This window comes from Eublepharis macularius, chromosome 7 (genome assembly GCF_028583425.1).
Source record: "Eublepharis macularius isolate TG4126 chromosome 7, MPM_Emac_v1.0, whole genome shotgun sequence".
NCBI classification, from domain to species: Eukaryota; Metazoa; Chordata; class Lepidosauria; order Squamata; family Eublepharidae; genus Eublepharis; species Eublepharis macularius.
In genome coordinates, this window is record NC_072796.1 from 113,502,965 (window position 1) to 113,522,720 (window position 19,756).

The 19,756-nt window shown below is 39.4% G+C and overlaps 1 protein-coding gene across 1 annotated transcript in view; it reads right to left on the reverse strand.

Annotated features, from left to right (window-relative positions):
• Positions 1-7,868: 7,868 nt before the first annotated feature.
• AZIN1 (antizyme inhibitor 1) overlaps positions 7,869-19,756 on the reverse strand; it is a 40,902-nt gene continuing 29,014 nt past the window's right edge. The window contains exons 6-12 of the mRNA XM_054984493.1: positions 17,759-17,890; positions 16,293-16,374; positions 15,826-15,900; positions 13,366-13,531; positions 11,605-11,720; positions 11,198-11,412; positions 7,869-9,823 (exon numbers count right to left, since the gene is read on the reverse strand). Coding sequence (XP_054840468.1) covers positions 9,712-9,823; positions 11,198-11,412; positions 11,605-11,720; positions 13,366-13,531; positions 15,826-15,900; positions 16,293-16,374; positions 17,759-17,890 — 898 coding nt within the window. The 3' untranslated portion in view covers positions 7,869-9,711. The remainder of the gene's footprint in view (positions 9,824-11,197; positions 11,413-11,604; positions 11,721-13,365; positions 13,532-15,825; positions 15,901-16,292; positions 16,375-17,758; positions 17,891-19,756) is intronic.

Consider the following 19,756-nt stretch of genomic DNA (forward strand, 5'->3'; position numbering starts at 1 on the left):
AGAAGACCTCTCTCAAGTTTCCACCCACCTAAGCTTATAGGGCAGGGGGGGGCACCCAAAGCAGGGTCTCTGAAGAGGACTGCAGTGGTTAGGTGGGTTCATAAAGGAGTAGGCAATTTTCATATATCTTGGTCTCAAATCATATAGGGCTTTAAGAGTCAACATCAGCACTTTGAATTGTGCCTGGAAACAGTTTGGGACTGGGAGTCAGTGTACATAAGCCAAAACTAGAGTGATAAGGTCACTACAATCCACTCCAGTCAACATCCTGGCTGTAGCATTCAGAACCAATTGAAGCTTTCAAACACTTTTCATTGGCAGCCCCATGGCAAATCCAGGGGGCTTGCCACATCTGCAGAAATGTGACTTTTCTCCATGACCACTATCCTGGTGAGAAGGAGAGAAGAGAAAGAAAACAAGAATAGCCAGGACTGCACATGCACAGGCCTTGTCAAGAAACGTGATGCAGGTGTCACTGTGTGTTGAGATTACTATGGCAACCCAAATGGCCGTTGTAAAGCAGGATTCTCATGTCTCAAGTTTGAGCACCATTTGCGTTTCCTTAGCAACCTCAGCAGACAACGAGGCATAACCATCGCAGGACCTTGGCAAACAGTTCAGTTCCCTTTTTTAAATATCGAACATCAGTTGGTTTTAAGGGTAGACAGTTGAGGGAACTGTAGGGGAAGAGGATGGAAACTGGATTTACAGGGAGAGTTGAGTGAGGTAGGATTGCAAAGGAAGGGGTGCTATGGAGATAGTAGGGAAGGGAGGGGATGAAGAAGGAATGTGCATGCAGGTAACGTATAAAGAGAGTGGAAAGGGAAAGAAAATCTAGGAGGGAGGAAAAGGGGAATGCTGTGGGGTGATGGAAAAGGGATGACAAGGAGGAGAGAATCTGGAAAGCTGTGGAGGAGAGCTATTCTAGCAAGTGCATGTGGTTTTGATGGGCAAATTCTGAGGAGAATCGGCTAGTGAAATTACCATGTGTTGGGAGAGGGAAGCAAAATTAATGGAGGGGGAAAGCAGCAATGAACGTAACTAATTTCTTTCTGGTGCTTTCTCTTTTGGGCTGAGATGGGGGACAAAAGATGGGTGGTAGCACTTTGGACACTTGGAGGGAAAGGCAAAGCAGAAGAAGTAGGGACTAAGAGAGAACAAAAATCTAAAGGGAAAGGATTGTTTTTAACTGGCTTCCAATCAGCTCCATAGTTCACTGTCTATGGCATTATACCCTGCTGCAGCCCCTCCCCAAACCCCACTGTCCCCAGGCCCCACCCACCAAATCTCTGGGAATTTCCCAACCCAAAACTGGCAATCTTAGGAACACGCAGCTCCATGGGCCTAGTTGAGGCATGAGAATAAGGCCTATCCACATTTTTATCCTGCCCTTTCAGTGCTTTACTGCCCAGCAGACTAGAAGCAAAACCACCCCAAAATACTGGGAGGGAGGCTGCAATATGGCCTTATTTCATTCTTTGGATTTGACTTGTGGCACTTGCCAAAAGGTTAACTACTGCTGCATAATTGGGCTGCTATTCCTTTTTTAACAACAGGGAGGCTGAGATGGACCAAGGCTATCACAGCAGACTAGTTTTTGTCTATAAAAAGGTTCCTCTCTTTTGCTATACACACACACACAATCCTGTTGTATGTGAAGCAGACCTGTGTAGGGTATATACTGCAAGGTATTCTCCTTTTCACAAGAGTGCAATAAAAATTGTGAATGCTGTTGCAAATTAGAACTACTGCAGTGTTATTTTCTAGTGGCCGTAGTATGACTTTGGCTTATTTTGCTAATGGAACATTGATATTACACCAGTCCTCCTTCCTGTGTTCCTTTATCTGTTGTACATTTTGTTTCCTCTGTCTACAGGTGGGGTTTTGTCAGAGTAACTGGACTGTCCTTTGGCAGCCTGGGAGAGGCTTGCTTTTATACTTAGCCTAGGCACTTTTTCTCCATTAAAAAAAAGTTTATATTACTTACACTAGTATTTCCTTGTGTGATGCCAAACAGCACAGTTATGTCATGATCAGACAAAGGCAGGGCTTCTTTTGAGCTGGAACACCCCAGAACTGCGTTCCGGCAGCTCTTTAAAATACCCATGTGACTGGCCAAAATGGCTAGGATCGGGCCGCTGCCTGGCAGGGGAGTGTTCTCTCATTTGGCAGCAGCCCGTTCCAGGCCAAACTGGGCCCAATTTGGGCTCAGAATGGCCTGGATCAGGCCCTAAACAGCCAGGTTCAGGCTGCTCCCCTGCAGGGAAGTGTTCTCCTGTGTGGCAACAGCCTGTTCCAGGCTGATCTAGGCCATTTTGGGCCCGTTTTGGCCCAATTTGGGCCCAAAATGGCCCGGACCCTGCCACTGCTGTGCGGGGGAGTGCTTTCCCATGATGGAGGGGCCCATTCTGGGCTGAATCAGACCCACCCATGAAGCACAGGAGAGCACAGGAGCGACCACACCTGCATGATGACATCATTTCCCAGAAGTGACATTATCATGCAGTCCCGGGAGTGCGTGCGCATGTATTGAGAGGCACACCAGCTCCTTCTGGGAGTTCCCTCATTTCTTTCCCCAGAAAAAAAGCCCTGGACAAGGGTATATGTAAAAAGCTGCTAACCAGGTTATGAGCAATACAAGGACATTATAAGCTGTGTTCATATATGACAAACATGAGAGAAGATTCTCAGAGTTAAGGCTGGACTCAGATGAGCAAAAATGTTCCCCCCTTCTAGACATTAAAGCCATGTGATTTAAGCAGTTTTCAGCCGGGGATACTGGGTAAAATAAATCAAAGTCCATCTCTACTTAATGCAGACATTAACTAGATATTCTGGCATTCAGCAAACTGTACAAAACTGAACTGTTCAGGAGGGCATTCTTACACAGGTAACAATGGAATCGTTCAGAAAGATGCTTTAAAGAAGGAAAAGGAACTGTGGACTCTACTGCTGTGTATAGTGTGTGCTATCTGTTGCTGTATTATCATCCTACTGAGTAATTTCTGCCTTGTTTAACATGTCCTATTAACATTTGTGCTTTGTTTCAGCTTTGTCTTGGATTTATGCATGGTTTCAGATTTTTGCAGCCCTAATCCTATTACATTGATTATTGATTGTCCTGTTCTATTGATTATATTAAGTTAAACTGTGTAATCCGCCTAGAATCTCAGTGAGAAAGGCTGTCTCTAAATAATGTAAATAAATGAATATGTAATAAATTCAAGGGTAAATGCAGAAAAACCTCTATTAAGCTAAGAGAATATAGAAAAAGAAGCCCCACTAGCTAGAAAATATTTGTGCTGCTACAATCATTTCTGTTGCCAATGAAGGAAAGTAATGTATAGATAAGGGGGGAAAGTATACTGCTATTTCTGTGAGTTGGGGGAGTATTATTTTTTGTTTCAAGTACATGAATATAATTAAATGCTCAACTAGTATTTGAAACAACTGCTGATATTTATCTTTCTTGAATATGTATCTAAATTACTCTAATGACATTCTCTGTTAGCGGCTATGTATTTTTTGGCACAAATTCTGTGTCAGTAAATATACCATGTACTGTGGCAGGAAAGGTTCAGGTCTTGAGGCAAACATGATGATAATGCCTAAGAAATGTACTGTGACTAAGAAGAAAGTCTATAACAGGCGACAGTTAGTGTGCTACAAAACTGTTCTAAAGATATTTCAGAGCTCCTCCTCCTCTTCAAGCGTCAACATATAAGTGAAATGGAAGCTAGGCCCCATGAGATGAGGCTGGCTGGTATAAAAAGCTGGGTGAGAGAACTGAATAGAGTGTTCCAAAGAAGTAGCAGAAGAAATAAACAGGAATCTTGTAGCACCTTAAAGACTAGCAAGTTTTCATTTTAGCATAAACTTTTGTGAACTTTTGTACACAAGTTTATGAAGAAAAAATATTGTAAACAGCAGCCCTAAAGGGCCATGAAAAGTAGGAACTAAAGGATGAAATTTAATTGTGTAAAATCAAAATGTAATGGAATGCAATCACTTGTTATATAAGCCATCTAGTCATTTGTGATACAGTTAACACATCATGTTCAAAATACTGTCTTTTTATTCCAGGATGTTACAATGTAAATGATTAAATGAACCATTTGGGTGATTGGTGCCAAGAAGACTGGGGGAAAATACTATTGTTGACTTAAAATATTACAGCATTGCAAGGATCTTTTAACAGAAGCTAAGGTAGAAGATTAAAGCAACTGATTTAAGGGTCTTTTATATCAGTTTTCCTTAAAGTTTATGAACTTTAATCCCTGCTTTGGAGCAGCTTCCACTTTGTGAAGCGCATATTATCAGGCAATCAAACAGCAGCTGGGTACAGGAGGCGATTGTGATTGGGCGGAATAAAACATCACTGCTCTCATTGCTGCTCTATACCTCACCCCCACGTATGTGTCTGCATTTCCGTTTAAGCAAAAAAGTCAGACCTTCACTGCTGTCTTGCTGCAGTTTGATTCAGTCTGGTTCTTAGACTAGACCGGTAAAATATGACCCCTAGCGGACATGTTGGCAATAATGTTAATAACATGGCATGAGTGAACAATTGGGAAAGCCAGGAGTAGTTTATTTGTTGCTGGAAATGACCATTAATCTAGGGGTTGGGATTTTGGAAGAATAACTCTTGAGCATGTGAAAAAGAACTCCTGCAGCACAGTTGATGTCAGAACACAAAATTATAGGTTGGATCCTGACTAAATGTTCTAATGGCATCTGTCCCCTTCTCTCATTGTCTTCCACCAGTGGGAGAATACTATTTTGTTTCATCTGGCGTTCCCTCAATGATCCCTCCTTCCTACTATGTGTTTTAATTGATGTGTCTGTATTTTTATTTATGCATTTTTTTGTTTTTTTGGTATGTCTTTATTACGTTCTCAGCTACCTTGGTGGGCTGTGAGTTTTGTAAATAAATATTTGGGTTGTACTTTGCTCCCTTCCCCCAATTTATACAAGTTAATAGGGGTGTGTGCTAAGAAAAATGTTCTAATTTCAGGTCTGGGAGTCAGGGAGGAAATTTTTACTGTTATTGCTTATTTCCAGGCACGATGTTCCCGGTTTGGGTTCAAATCCGTCTTTTGCTTTTTGGAGTACAAGATTTTTTTCCATGTATATGAGGGTCTGAGGCAGCTGTTTATAAAGATGGCACCAAATTTGCATAGGACATGGTCTTCCCTCTCATCTAAAGGCCCCCTTAAGTTTCAAGCAGATTGAACAAAAAGGGTCAGTTTTACAAACCCAAAGTGCAGGTGCTTCGTGTAGCCGTACTGCAGTGCTAATTTCTAAAATGGCCATTAAACAGCAACCTAAGCAGGAGAGCTCCAGCCAGTCACGGCTTTAAAATGTTTATGTTGTTTCCTACTTTAGAGTGATTGACAATAAAATGTTTGTACATTTCTGCTAAAAACTCTCCATTTGCCTTTCCTTTTTGTTGTGGTCTGTTGTTTTCTTTCACAAACTGAACCTCTGCCTCCGTTAGTCTGCCATTGTTTCCTATGGGGATGTTTTCTGTGGGCTGGAGTGGCTGCTCTCCAACCAAATTTGCAGTTGAGTGAGGGCTGCCTGCCTAGTAAAGAACCCCCAAGTGCCAAGCAAATTTGTTCAAAGGTTCCAAGTCTATGGGCTCCTGAACAGTGCCCCCTGGCTTTCAAAGGGAATGAAGTTGGCAGCTCTTTGTAGTTCATTCGCAAAGGTGATTGCAGGTACCTGGAAAGGGAAGCTTTGACTCTTGAAAATCTTGTTGGTCTTTAAAGTGTCACTGAACTCAAATCTTGATCGTTTGTAAAGACTCTTTGTGATATTAGTAATCTTTTCACTGTCTAGTTCAAGGATGAGGAAAAGGCAATTCTGCTCAGGCCTTTGAGCTTAGGAAATCTCAGCTGGACTGCTTCCACACCAGGGTGATTTTGCTGTGGTATTTGATTGCTGATGTGATTCTGTGTGAAATTGCTATTGCAGTAGACTCCAGATAACGCAGAATAATCCCTTTTCTTTCAAATATTTAGCTGTGGTTTCCCTTTCACACACCCCTTCTGTGAACTCGCATGACCTTCCACATTCCTTGCCATTTTAATTTTGATCTTTATAAAAACTATTTTTAAAAAATCTCCATGTATTTGCAGACACCTCCAACAATCCTGTCCCCTTCCCTAAAAGCCAGGTTAAGCTGTGGGTGATTCTTTTTTAAAAGAAGATAACCACAAGCATGGGTAATATTGGGGAGAAATAATGCTATACTCTTAATGTTTAAAAACCTCACAGTTGCAGAAACTTCAAAGATTCCCTCTTCACTGTCTAAAAGGCAGGCAGTTCTGTTGTTTTCTGCTGGGGACTGGCTCCTTGGAGTTATCAACAAATGGAACAGAGCAACTGACCAGCATTTTGCAGAAGTCCTTATGTTGTTTAAACTTCAGACAAAATTAACTGCCTGTTGATGTTAAAAAAGCAGATGTTTTGTTGAAGGAACAGGATAACAGTTTATGCACAAATAGAGGGCAATGTCATACAGAAACATGACAAAACCCTGTGCAGTTATTATTACTACAATGTGACAGAAACAAGATTTACTGGATCTATCAGCAGAAGGTGTATTATGGAACATACCCACTTTCCCCTCCCACACAGCAACAATTTCCAGGAAAGCTGATTCAGAGGACGATGGGGCACACACACGCCATCAAGTTGCCTCTGACCTATGCCCACCCTATGAAAGACCTCCAGAATGTCCTATCATTAATAGACTTGCTCAGATCTTGCAAACTGGAGGACAAGGCTTCTTTTATTGAGTCAAGCCATCTCATTTTAGGTCTTCCTCTCTTCCTACTGCCTTCTACTTTCCCTAGCATTATTAACTTGTCATTTTAGCTTCTAGGAAGAATTCAGTCTTGACTTGGTCTAATACCCGCTTATTTGTCTTTTTAGCTGTCCATGGTATCCGCAAAACTCCCCTCCAGCATATTTCAAATGAATCAATTTTGTCAGCTTTCTTCATTGTCCAACTTTCACATTAGACCATCTGTTCCCCCCTACAAGTTACAACTTAAACCGAATGGCCTGTTCCTCTCCTTCTCCCACCCCAATGTGAATTACTGGCGGGGTGGGTTGTAAGGTCACTGGGTTTTTAAAAATGAAAATTCTGTGTTTTTATTGTGATTTTAATGTGAATTTTGTTTTTCTTCAGGAATATTATTTAGATTGTATTCTGGCACTATGATTCTTTTAGTGTTTCTCTTCAGTTTTATTCCTAATTTTTAATATTAGCAACTCATGATCTGTATCACAATCACAACACTGTTTACCTAACAGAGTAGCAGCTACTGGCAACAGTATTTCAAGAACCAAATTTTTAAAAAGTTGTCTCTCTAACTGAGACCCTGTCCATTTGAGTAGAAGATGATGACTGTTTTTGATGGACCCACAGTATGATTCAGTATAAGGCAGCTTCATATGCATTTAGTATCTCACAGGCTTAACATTCTAGTTCTCCTGAACCTAGAGCACAACTCCAGCTTGTCATGTTTATTCTTTTAAAAGGCAGAAATTAGTTCCACCATCCAATATGTGGGAACTAAGTATGTTGCTGTTATCTATGAAGCAGGACTGTCCCAATGAAAACTACAGTATCTAACTGCACACTCAATGTCTGTAGGAATAGACCTGTTCATCATGAACCATAATTTTAATTGTAGGAGACATGACATGTCTATAGTAATTTCTTCAACCCATAATAGTTCTGCTACTCAACTGGTTCTTGGTGTTCAAGATGGCAGCAGCACTTTGGATACACCAAACATTGCTTAGTAATCACACAGCACACTTTCTATTGTACACAAGACACAGCTCCATTACACTTAAGTTGCTATATAGAAATCATTCAGTTTTATATTTGAATTATTCCAAAACTGATATTACAATATTGTAAACAGATAAGATAGGTTTTAGCATATAAATTCAAATACATACCAAGTTCAAACTTCAGTTTTTATGGCAAACTGTCAAATACAATACAGACATTCCAAGGTGACTGTACCATTTACAACAGAGTTGGTTAAACTCACAACAGTTCTAAACTTTATAGCAGAATCCTGGGCACCTTCAGAGAAGGCTGGGGATGGATATGAAAGCTGTTTCCCCCTTTCTTGCATGCCAGAATCCTGATAAAGCCCAGGTCAAAAATGCTAGAAATTTAACAGATTCTTCTGACTTGGGAAAACAGAATCAGTTTGTGGTTTTCCCACATATACTTTGTGCTTTAATGCTCATAGTTGTATTCTGCACTCAGGATTATTAAACTGTGAAAACCATTCATGTATGTATGTCAACAGCCCCTTAAAATATAGTACCTGTTACTTGCGAATGATCAGGTTGAAGGGCCCTTCCCTGGCCCCTTCCTGTAGCAATGCATATTTAGTCCCACTAACAGGAAGAACTTCCTGCCAATAGGAACCAGCACAAGACTCATTTGCACTCGGACAGCCCATTTCACGTCACCAAATTAGTTCAGAATACTAATCACCAGTTTCAAATTAACTCTGGCTTGGTGCATTTCAAAGAAGCGCTTCCAAGGCTAGTTGGTTAGTAAAATAAATTAAAATGAGAATCAAAGGGTAGGAGGAGTCTAACAATAGTAAAAGCGTCAATATTTCCCTTGCTAAGTCTAGTTGATGCAGTTTTGATAGTTTAAGTGCGCTCTCTCTGTGTATTCAGACAAACACCAATCCAAACACTGGAGACGGACACTGCTCTTCTGCCAAAGGCTGAGTAAGACTGTAACGTGCATGTTCCGTTCAACAGCCTTGCTTTCAGCAGTCAAGAGCGTACAGGATGTAAAATGCATACAATTCAGCACTTAAGGAAGCTGTTTTTGCCACTTTACCATATGCATTTAAAATCCTCTGTGTAGTCTCTTGGCATCTGCTGGCCCACAAGTTCAACAATTTAGAGTCAGAATTATTAAATCAGACGCTGAAGTACAATTTGCACTTCGATTTTTAGGTTCAGTGATTTTTAATTGTTCATGATCTAGTGTTCTGCTCAAATTTTAAAGTCTTTGAACAGTTACTTGTACCTTCTTGTACTTAAACTACCTTCACTGCCTAGCCCCCCTTCCCTGTGTTAGCCTGAAAAAAAATAATAAAACCTACACAAAATTTTATTGCAATCATACAGGGGTGGGTACAGCAAGGGTGAAATACAACAAATACTATGATGCAATTTTACATTTATTAAACTACAGTTCAAAGCACAAATTTACACATTCTAAATACACTAAACATAGCTAATGAAGTCACACTTTTTTCCCACTGACATTTCTTATATCTGGGGGAAAGACAACTTTACAAGACTTTCTAACAGAAATCCTTAGTATAAAAACTGTACTTGTATGTAAACTGTTTAACAGAACCCAAGTGATGGGTTTCCATCTCAACTAAGTCATCCATTTTGTTGCATATTTTTTTTAAAATGCTGAGGGGTTGAATTATCTGACAAGTTTAAATCTTAATATTATTATTTGTAACCCTCACTCCCCCAGTGAATTGTAGTTGTAGCTGGTTTTGCCTGGTCCCAATTGATTTCAAGTGTTAAATAATTCATTCAAGATTGTTCCACTTTTTTTCTTCCAAACTGGAATGTTGTGACCAGACAAGACTACAGACATGCAACTGCAAGGCTAAATGAAGCATTAATGCCTGTTTAAGCTGCAATAGAAAAGCTGTCTTCAGGGCTCAGCTGAATGCAAGAAGGCACAAAGAAGAAATTCTTCATCAGTGTGTCAGAGGTAAAGCCAGCATCTTGCATCTCACACCTGAGTGGAAAAAACAAAACACTCTATGAATCATCAACACACAAGAAGAAAGCAGAAAATACTTTTAAAAAAATATTTGAGGTCATTTCCTACTGTTCAAGTAAATACTTCAAGTAAAGTAGAGTAATTCATGCCTTGCTTTTTGTCTTGGCCATACGACTATGAAATCTATAAACTATTCTACAATCATAGGAAAGTTCTCTCTGGCTCTTTCATTACAGTTCAAAGAAAACCCAGAATACAGAACTGGGGTATGTTTTGCAAGAATAATTTGAAGTTTTGTAAATTTTTAAACATCATACCAGATAGGAGGCCATTTTTAAACACAACATTGAGCTTGCGAGCAGAGGGGGCTAAATCCTTCTCCTTTCTTGCTCCTTACTCATGTGGATTTCTCTCCTATGTTCACTTCTGCACTAAAGCCTGACTAGGAAAAATGCTTCTTCAAAAGCACTAGCATTGGAAGGTAAAATATAGGGGGGAGGAAGAGAGTTTTGTTTTGTTTTTTAAATCGTATCTCTCTGCTTTGCTTCTGCCTCCTCTGCAAATACAAAACTGTAATTGCTTTTAAAATAGAGATCCTTCCTCTTACCTGGAATTTCCGTGGGTAAGATGCTAATTCCCTATCTCATTCCAATTTGATGGGGAGAAAAAGGTTACAGCCAAGGTATTTCTCACTTAAGCTAAGCAACTAACATAATTTTTAAAAATCCTAACCAGTTTTGGAAGGCAGGCAAGAAAAATGATTAATTTGGAGGCTGTGAGCACATGCACACACATTTTACTCAGCACTGCAAGCATCAATTCATTACCAGTCTTCTGCTGAGGCAACCACTCACTAGTGACTATAAAAAATGAACCTGCACATTCAGTGTGCTCTTTCCACTAAATGGTAAAGAAGCCACATGCTCATTAATCTTACCAGCAGCCTTACATATCAACTAATTATATGCCTTGAGCCACTGTTGTGGTCTTGTGCATGAGTTAAAGGTCAGGAAAGCAGCATGTGCAAGAAAGTACAGCCACTTTTTACTAATGGGCTGCCAGGAGCAAACCTCTAGGCTTACATACACACACACACACACACACACTGGTCTCCTGGGCAAATCCAGCCTCGCCAATTTTAAAATTCTTCCCAAGCTAGAGAAGAAAACTGATGCACTGCCAGCACTCCTCCTTTTGGCACAGGTACAATCCATGTCCTAAACTTACGCTAAATGGTCAGGTGATTGTCTTAAATATAGATTTATAAGGCTTGTAAACCTAAGTTCTGAATGTAAGCCAACCTGCTGCAAAGCTCTCACAAAGCAAGTAAGTAGCCAGCCTACTCGTGTGCTTTAATACATGCCCAAGTACAAAATAATGCAAGCTTACCAGTCACTGAATGACATTATGTAATAAACTGGTGGCCTTTGTATATCATTAAAAGTAGACTGTTCACCCAAGGTACCAGATCCCATATTGTCAAAGAGCAGCCAGTCTCCAATATTCAGCTCAGGAAGAAGACAGTTTTCTACGATTTGATCAAGCTCATCACAGGATGGACCCCAAAGGCTGCTTGCAAACAGAGGCTCATCTTCCTTGTATTTCTACATAAAAACAGTTCCAGCAGTTAGATTTAGGTTTACATGTTATTAGAGACAAGAGAAAAAATTATTTATTGTAAAGCCATGATTCCCTGGACTGCCTACTCTGTGAGTAGCCCAAACACATACAACTACAAAGAAATATGTTTCGAGATTGCACCCTTATCGCTGAACAATATACGAAGGGTCTCTCACCTTGTGAACCTCTGGAATAGTATGCAAATCCTCAGATAATTTGCTTGCGAAAGAACCATAAACACCATCATTCATATAATACATGAAGACTGGTTCATCTCTCTTGGTTTGTTCCACTGTTTTAAAAAAAGTTACATTTTAATAACAGTTTCACAGTAGACTTCCATTTAATGTCTCTGATGAAACATACGTTTTTCAGAAGCATGTGAAAACATGCACATGAACAAGGAACACGTTGAAAAGAAGAGGTATAATCTGACACAAGTATAGGAAGAATCGTTTAGACTGGATAGTCTGCAACAATTTACAACATTTTGTACTTTATTAAAGAAATATAGAAATCATCCCTCATTTAATACTATATATAAGGAAAGTGACAGCCTAAAGCCAGGTTTTTGGTAAGAATGGCTGAACTCAGGTTCAGAATTCTAAGTGTTATCAGGTTCTCGCCTAGTTCAGGTATCTGGCGGCTGGGCTGATTAGTAACACTTGTGGAGCAGTTTCTGAGTTCCCCAGGAATTCAACCTCGGGAGGCTGTTCTCAGAAAGGCTGCATGTTCACTCCCTAGATTGTCACACAGCTGAAATGCTAATTAACAACTCAGCCCTGACTGGCTCTTGAGTTGCCGGGTGATGCACTGAGTCCTGAAAAAGATGGCTTCTTAGCTCACCCAGTCACCCGTTCCTTTCCCCTCTGAGCTAGCTTTGTTCAATCAAGCTCAGACCATGATGCAAATATGCCAGAGAAAAGCTGAAAGCTGCATGCTATTCATCACCTCAGCATGTCCCTATGCCGAACCAGCTAAGCACTGGAGAGGACTCGCATTCTAATGGACAGGTGAGATAAGCAACAAATGGATGCCAAACAGAGATGCTTAGGCAGCCAGCTCTCAAGTTTTCAGATAGGCAGATTTTATGTAGCAACAGTAAGATTTTCTTATTTTAATGTCTGTTGCCTGTGTAAGAGTGCTTTATGCTTTTTACAAAACACTCCTTAAGCTAATACACTAAACTTTTATTTAAGCTGAGTCTGGAATTCATGACTTGGGCATGGGTACACCCCAGAACAAACCTGAAGACTGGAAAGCCAAGGCCTTTGGGGAAGGGAGAGCTTTCAGTCTCACAAACAAAAGGGAACAGGTCCCACCTGCCTTATTGCTGAAGTGGTTGTGATCAGCATTCAGAATTAGGAGGAAGGGAGGTGACCTTCCTTTCACCATATTAAAGCCAAATGCAGTGCAAGTGCACCCTCTATTTAACATGAAAATAAGCAATATTGAGTGATGGCAAACCCAGACATCTTAAAAGAGTATAACCCTACAAGCAAAATTTTCAGCCTGAAGCAGCGTATTTCTATGGTGACACAAGTACAATCCTGTACCCAACGAGTAAAGAGGTTTTCTTCTGCCTCCTCACCAATTCAGAACAGCAAAGGCCATTCAAATGGAAGCCAGTTCAAATCCTGAAGCGGACACTAGAAATCACCCAGTGTGTATCACTTCTGTAGCTCTTTCAATATGTAACTCGGTTTGCAAACAATTCAACTGGCAACAATTACACAAAGGACAGAACTTGTAAAAGGATCTGTAGCTTTCAAACCAAAACCAACAATGAAGTACAAGACATGCGTTTGATTAAGAAATATCTCAGCACTACACCTGAAAGGTGAAGCAAGCTCTTTGATAAAATAATCAAGTTTTAGCCAGGATTCAAGGTAATGCTGTATTTCTACAAATTTAAACATACAAAATGTTTTGCTTACTTTCAGAGGGAAGATGTTGATCACATTGAGCAGCTTTCTTGGCAATAACATTAACTGCTAGAGTAAATGCAGATGAAACATAATAGCATCCAGGCTCTGCAATCACATTTATACCAGATTCTTCAGGAAAATAGATATCGAGCAATGGAGTGACAATGTGATTAACCTACAAAACAGAAACGGAATATTTTGCCTAAAGGCCTGTCTCCACTATTTTTCTATCAAATCCAGAACTAACAATTTGCAAGTTAGAGCTTGAAAACTGGCTTCTGAATTTTCATCCATAAAATATGGTCCTGATTTCCTCCCTCAGTTGTTATAATTAAGAAATTACTTGGGTAAAATTTAGATTTAAAATTGTTAAGCATTAGATATGGAACAACATACTTTTAAGAGTTCTTTCAGAAGAAATCTAATAAATTCAAGCATATTTTAGAAACCTAAGCACAACGTCTCTAGACAACTTCCCCTTTTAGACCACAAGCTTCTCAATATCCTAGTCATGTAGGTGAATCTACTAAATAAGGCATCTCCAAAAGCCATGATCACCAAAGTAAAATCCAAGAGGCAGCACAAACAGCAACTCCTTGATGGGTACACTCAAACTGACAGACATGTCTACTTCATCTTGCAACACATTTTAGTTTAAGAATAGTGATCTTCTTGATTTTGACTTTTTAAAAACTGTAAATGCCTTTGAATTAAACTGAATAACCATTCATAATCCTGCTATGCCTGTGGGAAAAAAATCTAATCAATCAGGTAATCTGAAATGGGAACCAGAAAATAAAGTCTAAGTTTAAAAGAATAATTTAAAACATGAAATGTATTTAATAATTATTCACGTTTAAAAGTATGAAGTTGTGTTAAGGGCTGTTGATAATACATGGATACAATTACAGAAAGGTGATATCTTACATCCTGTAGAGTCCCTCATGAAAGTATTGGGGGGGGGCAGGGAGGTGGTGTGTGTGTGTGTGTGTGTGTGTGTGTGTGTGTGTGTGTGAGAGAGAGAGAGAGAGAGAGAGAGAGAGAGAGAGAGAGAGAGAGAGAGAGAGTGAGAGAGAATATATATTTGTTTAATATTTGGTATTTTTACCCTTGGATACCTTGGGTGTATGTTGTTAATTCTTCCTCTTGTGAAGTTATCCAACATACCACAATGTTATTCTAATGAAACCCTCCCACTGGAAAAAAAGAATTCTAAGGGGGAAATAAGATGGGTTCTGGAAACACTGTCCAGTGATACAACCCTTGATCGTGAGATAAAAAAAATGCAATAGGAAGAAATGTTTTACTTAAACATTCTTCTGACTCCAATGCATAAGTGAACTTACTAGTAAATAGCTGTTGCTGTAACTAGAACACAGGCCTCAAAGCACATATCCAAACTACAACATCATCTCCAAATGAGGGCATTTGGAGTAAGATGCCCCCAATATGTAGACAACAACAACAACATTGTTTCTCCTTGACAGCTGAGTCAAGTGGATATGTGGAAGTTCTTAACAGGTCCCTGGAGAAAGTTATGAGATGGACAAGGGCCAATAAACTGAAGATCAATCAAGACAAGAATGACGCGCTGTGTTGGTCAATGACAAAGTTGCTCAGGGACCGAGGAGTCAGTTTGTCCTGGAGAAGATTGCATTCTCCCTACTGCTGGAAGCTTAGGTCTCCTCCTCTCATACCACCCCCCTGCTGAAAGATCTGCACTGGCTATTTGTTCCTACGTACAATGCAAAGTGCCGACTCTTTAAGGCCCTAACCAGTTTGGGGCCAGGGTACTTGAAGGACCACCTCTTGTACTGTCCAGCCCGCCAGTTTGAGATTCACATCTGAAGGTGGGCTTCAGAGGAGAATGCCTGTGGAATCCCTTCCTCGAGACTGCCTCTTACTCTTACAAATACCGAGCCAAAACACTTCTTTTTACTACTTTTTTACTTTTAAACTAGAGTTTTGATATTTTAAACTGTTTTTACAATCTGCTTCTATCTGTAGGATCTTTTCAGTGATAGATGTTTTATACTCTAGGTTTTTATTGGCTGGTTTTTAATGCCTTTATATTAGGATTCTATCCCATTTTATTCTGCCAACCACCTTGAAGCAGGAGCTTATAAATGTTTTAAATATATCCTGGATTTTAACATGCCACTGCATTCATTCATCAGGTGGCAGTAAGACTGCCTGCAAACTAATAGTGGTCTTATGGTCCTACAAGCTATACCCATGTATTAAAGTGTAAATTTCCTAGCCAGACTAGAATTTAGGAGAGAGTAAACTCCAAAATATGTTTTACTTAAAAGGTTCTGTGGCACCATTTATTTGATGTCTGCTGTACTACACGTCTAACTTTTATTATCTACTGTACATACAAATCTTACATACTTATTGAACATGATATGGAACATGACTGGCCAAACATATAAAAGTAAAAGGAATATTCAGAACAGGCTTTCATACCTCTTCCAGGTCATGTTCATAATCTGTGAAGCCCCCACCAATGTTCAACATATTCATGGTAAAGCCAAATTCTTCCTAAAATAGAAGCACAAGAAGTTCAAAATGCATCTGATGCCTGATCTTTTTTCAGTTGGAAAAGAACTTAACACTAAGTAACTTGTCCCAGTTTAGCCAATGATCTAGTAAAAAGTAATCTGAGGGAATATTAAACATCAAATGTCAACCAAACTGTAAAATTAAACTCAACAAGTACATTTTAAAAAATCTGTTTCCACTTTTATTTATTTAGACATGTATCCCGCCCTTTAAGAGTGAATTTTAGCAAGGATGCAGATTAGTACACAGTGATGTGCCATCAATTGATTGACAAAGATTAAAAGGGCTGAGTCCAATTTAGAAAATATTTCTTGGCACTGTAACAGTTAACATGAGTACTGAAGTGTATACATGTGCAATAATTTACTTACAGCCATATCAAACACACAGCGAGCATCAGAAATAGCATGTTTGTATACTTGAGGTTCCTTGCAAGAGTTTGAAACGTGAAATCTGAAAAACAAACAAATGGTTTTAATACTACCAAGATAATTATTCTAGTTAAGTTAACTGGAGAAGACTGAAACCTGAGGCAATATCGCCATTCCAACATTTGAGGAATGGATACATTGTATGTCAATGCCACAAGAACCATTTTGTTTCCTTTTCTCAGTTATGCATATGCTACAAAAAGTTGTGCTAGTTACTAGTTAACAAAAGTAAGCACAGATCCCTACATTCCCCCTGGAATTCAAGACAGGAGAGGAAGGCTAGGAGCCTATTTTTTGCCAATCAAAGAAAATCTGGAGGGATCTTCTGTTTCCCCTCCATTACAGGTATGTGGGCTAGGGGCTCTTGGCCCTCTTAATCCAGTGCCTTGCTGCTAGAGGCCCTGCAGGAGCCAAGCAACTGAAACTAGCAGCCAGCCAGGACTTAAGGGACTGCTGGACTCTCATCTCACTGTTATGTTGCATGTGGTTTTGTTTCTCTGAGCTGTATTTCTGCAAGAGGCTTGGAGTCCACAGGTAGGGAGAAAAGCGTGGTAGAAAGGACTTAATTTCTCCTTTCCATAAGGAATGTGACGGGTAAGAAGCTAATAGGAGATGTGTAAAAAAGATTCATAAGAATTGAAAGGCAATTCAGTTGAATGCTCCAACCCTTATTGGATATCATTTTTGCCAAGAAGCAGTCTGTTAAAGGACTCTTGTCCAGACAAGAGGTCATTTGCGTATATTCATACTTCCAACTTTACAGTTCCTAAATTATGGGACATCATGACAAATCTAAACATCACAGCAGCAGGAAGGATCTAAATTGGTGGTATTAGGAAAACTATACAAAAAAGTATAGTACAGTATACATAAAAATAACCAACTACATTTAATTAACATTCCTTTAAGTCCATTATTTGCTTCTCATTTGAAAAAAAAATGTTCCTACCTGCCAAACTTTAATACCAATCTGATAATAATTTTAAAGGATCGATTTTATTGGACAATAAAATATAAAGCACTCTTAGAATTTAAAACAAGTCTACAGCATTTTATGTCACCTTTGGAACAAACATTTAATAATAAGAATTATCTAATAGGGAAGTTATTTGTTATTCCCAAAGAAGTCAGTCAAGACTAATACCCTATGTCTGTTTTTCTTTCATGTGCTCTTGAACAGTCATGAGGCAAAGCATTTTACACAACTTCACAAAATATTCATGAAATATTATTAGATTTATGAAGAACAACTATTTTGACTATACATTAAACTAGAACTTTTCAAGCATGAACATTTTAACATAATTGATAGTAAATGTAGTTTGAAGTCTGCTACCTTTCTATTTCATATTCATCTGATAAGAATGACAATGAGAAGGAAAAGGAAAGATGACAAGGTTACTCACTTAACACCAACTATTTGGACATTCAGCTCCTTAGCACATTCCATGAGATGTCGACAGTTCTTCAGGGTGGTGCCAAACTTCATGTTCATCTCTTCACCTCCATTGTCTTCTGTGGCAATATGGAGTAAGAGCCTAAGAGAAGGGGAAGATGATTGGGGCACAGTTGGTTTACACCAGCATCAGCACATGTGAAGCCTGAAGACTGTCAGAAGCATGTTGATTATGTTGCCAACACTCCAACTCCATCGGTGGCCGAGTCAAGTGAACCTAATAAAAACAATCCTGTACAGAGAGAAAACTAGCAATTAGGGCCTAAAACATGGAGTTAGGAAAAAAAGGATAAGAGGTTTGGAAATGCAGCAGCTAAAGACTCTGTGGTAGCAGAAAGTCTGTAGAATGCTGTAATAAAAATACATTACCTAAGATGAAATCATGATCATAAGTTCCTTGAATGATGTCCAACTTTTTGAACACCTTGTTCAAATATGACTGGGGGCTTAAAATATGGCTGATCTGACACAAAGTATTGAATACCTTCCTTCTTACAAGCAACTATTTTTTCAAGTATTCATCCTAACAATTAGTTTAAATGTGATAGGACTTTGTGCATCACATTTCTTCCTCTAGTAACTAGAACTGGTTGATAGATTCATTGCTCAGAGGATAAAAAGGCTTTCTCCTTTACCAAACAGTAACAACATTTAACAGGAATGGACAAGTGAAAGCATGATAAGTCTTTGGCCTCTAGAATGACAGTTTATTTCAACTCCGAGTCTCCGTTAGTTGTCAGTATTAGTCTTCATGTATAATGTTCATTCACTCAATCATCATCACATCTGCATAATATTGAGGGCAAATTTACTTTTGAGAGTGAGTACACTCATAAAACTAGTGGATTTCCACAGGCTATAAATGTCTGATAGTGTCATTCACACAGCTAACAAGGATGACTTCCCCAGGGTCAGTGTAAAGATTTCTGGAATGGGGGCGGGAGGAAGAAAGCCTACTTTTTGCAAAGCTGCTACCAATATTTCCAACTGTGTACTACTATGGATAGACAACAATCATACCAACACACACCAATTTGTCTATACTTTCCTTTTTCAAATGCTACAGATGGTCACTAGTATGGGAGATGATAGGAAAGAGCTACAGTTTCTTGACCATCCACAGGGGAAAAGAGTGCAACTCTTTCACAAGAATAAACCTTCTACAGAGAAGGGGAATGTGGAAAAGGAGATGCCCAACTGCAGCACCAGTACTTAACTGCTAAAAGAACAACTATGCTCAGAACCTAGTAAGATTGCCAGCATTGTGAGCAACTAAAGCAACCCAGAGCTTAAAAGATACCCTTTGTATTACACTAGTTCAAAGGAGTATGTACTTACCAATAACCAAATAGATTCCAGGTAACCCATCACCACACTCTTACTCCTCTTTCCATGCTGAATCTACCCCAGTAAGCTAGAAGGAAGTTTGACATGCCCTGCTGGTGCACAGCACTACTAGTCTGACATGCAGTATACTGGCAGGTGTTCCAGACATCTACTGGGTTTTGTTGCCCCTGAAACAGTCTGGACCAGTTTAAGAGGTTTTTAGGCCGTTCTTAGAGATGGTGAGCTGAACAAGTATGTCATACATCTCATCATGATGCCCGAGTCCCAGGCAGAAAAGAGTATTATTTATTTTGGAATGAATACACTTTTGGTCACGTGGCCTTGGCAGAACCACTTCTCAAGTCAAGGAAACTTTAAGATCCTTTGATAAGACAATACTCGTAACAGTTAACAGAACCAGATACAACAGATTACAGGTACGATGCCAGAGCACACCTGAAAATATTGGTGTTCCCACATTAAAGCATGAACTCTCATGTTTTAAACTGTAAAGTGTTAAAACAGCTAAATGCGACTGTTACAAAAATACTTCAGAAAATTATCCTTTCAGAGATCAAAGTCCATTATAACTGTGTACTGTAGCCAAAATTAAATTCCCACA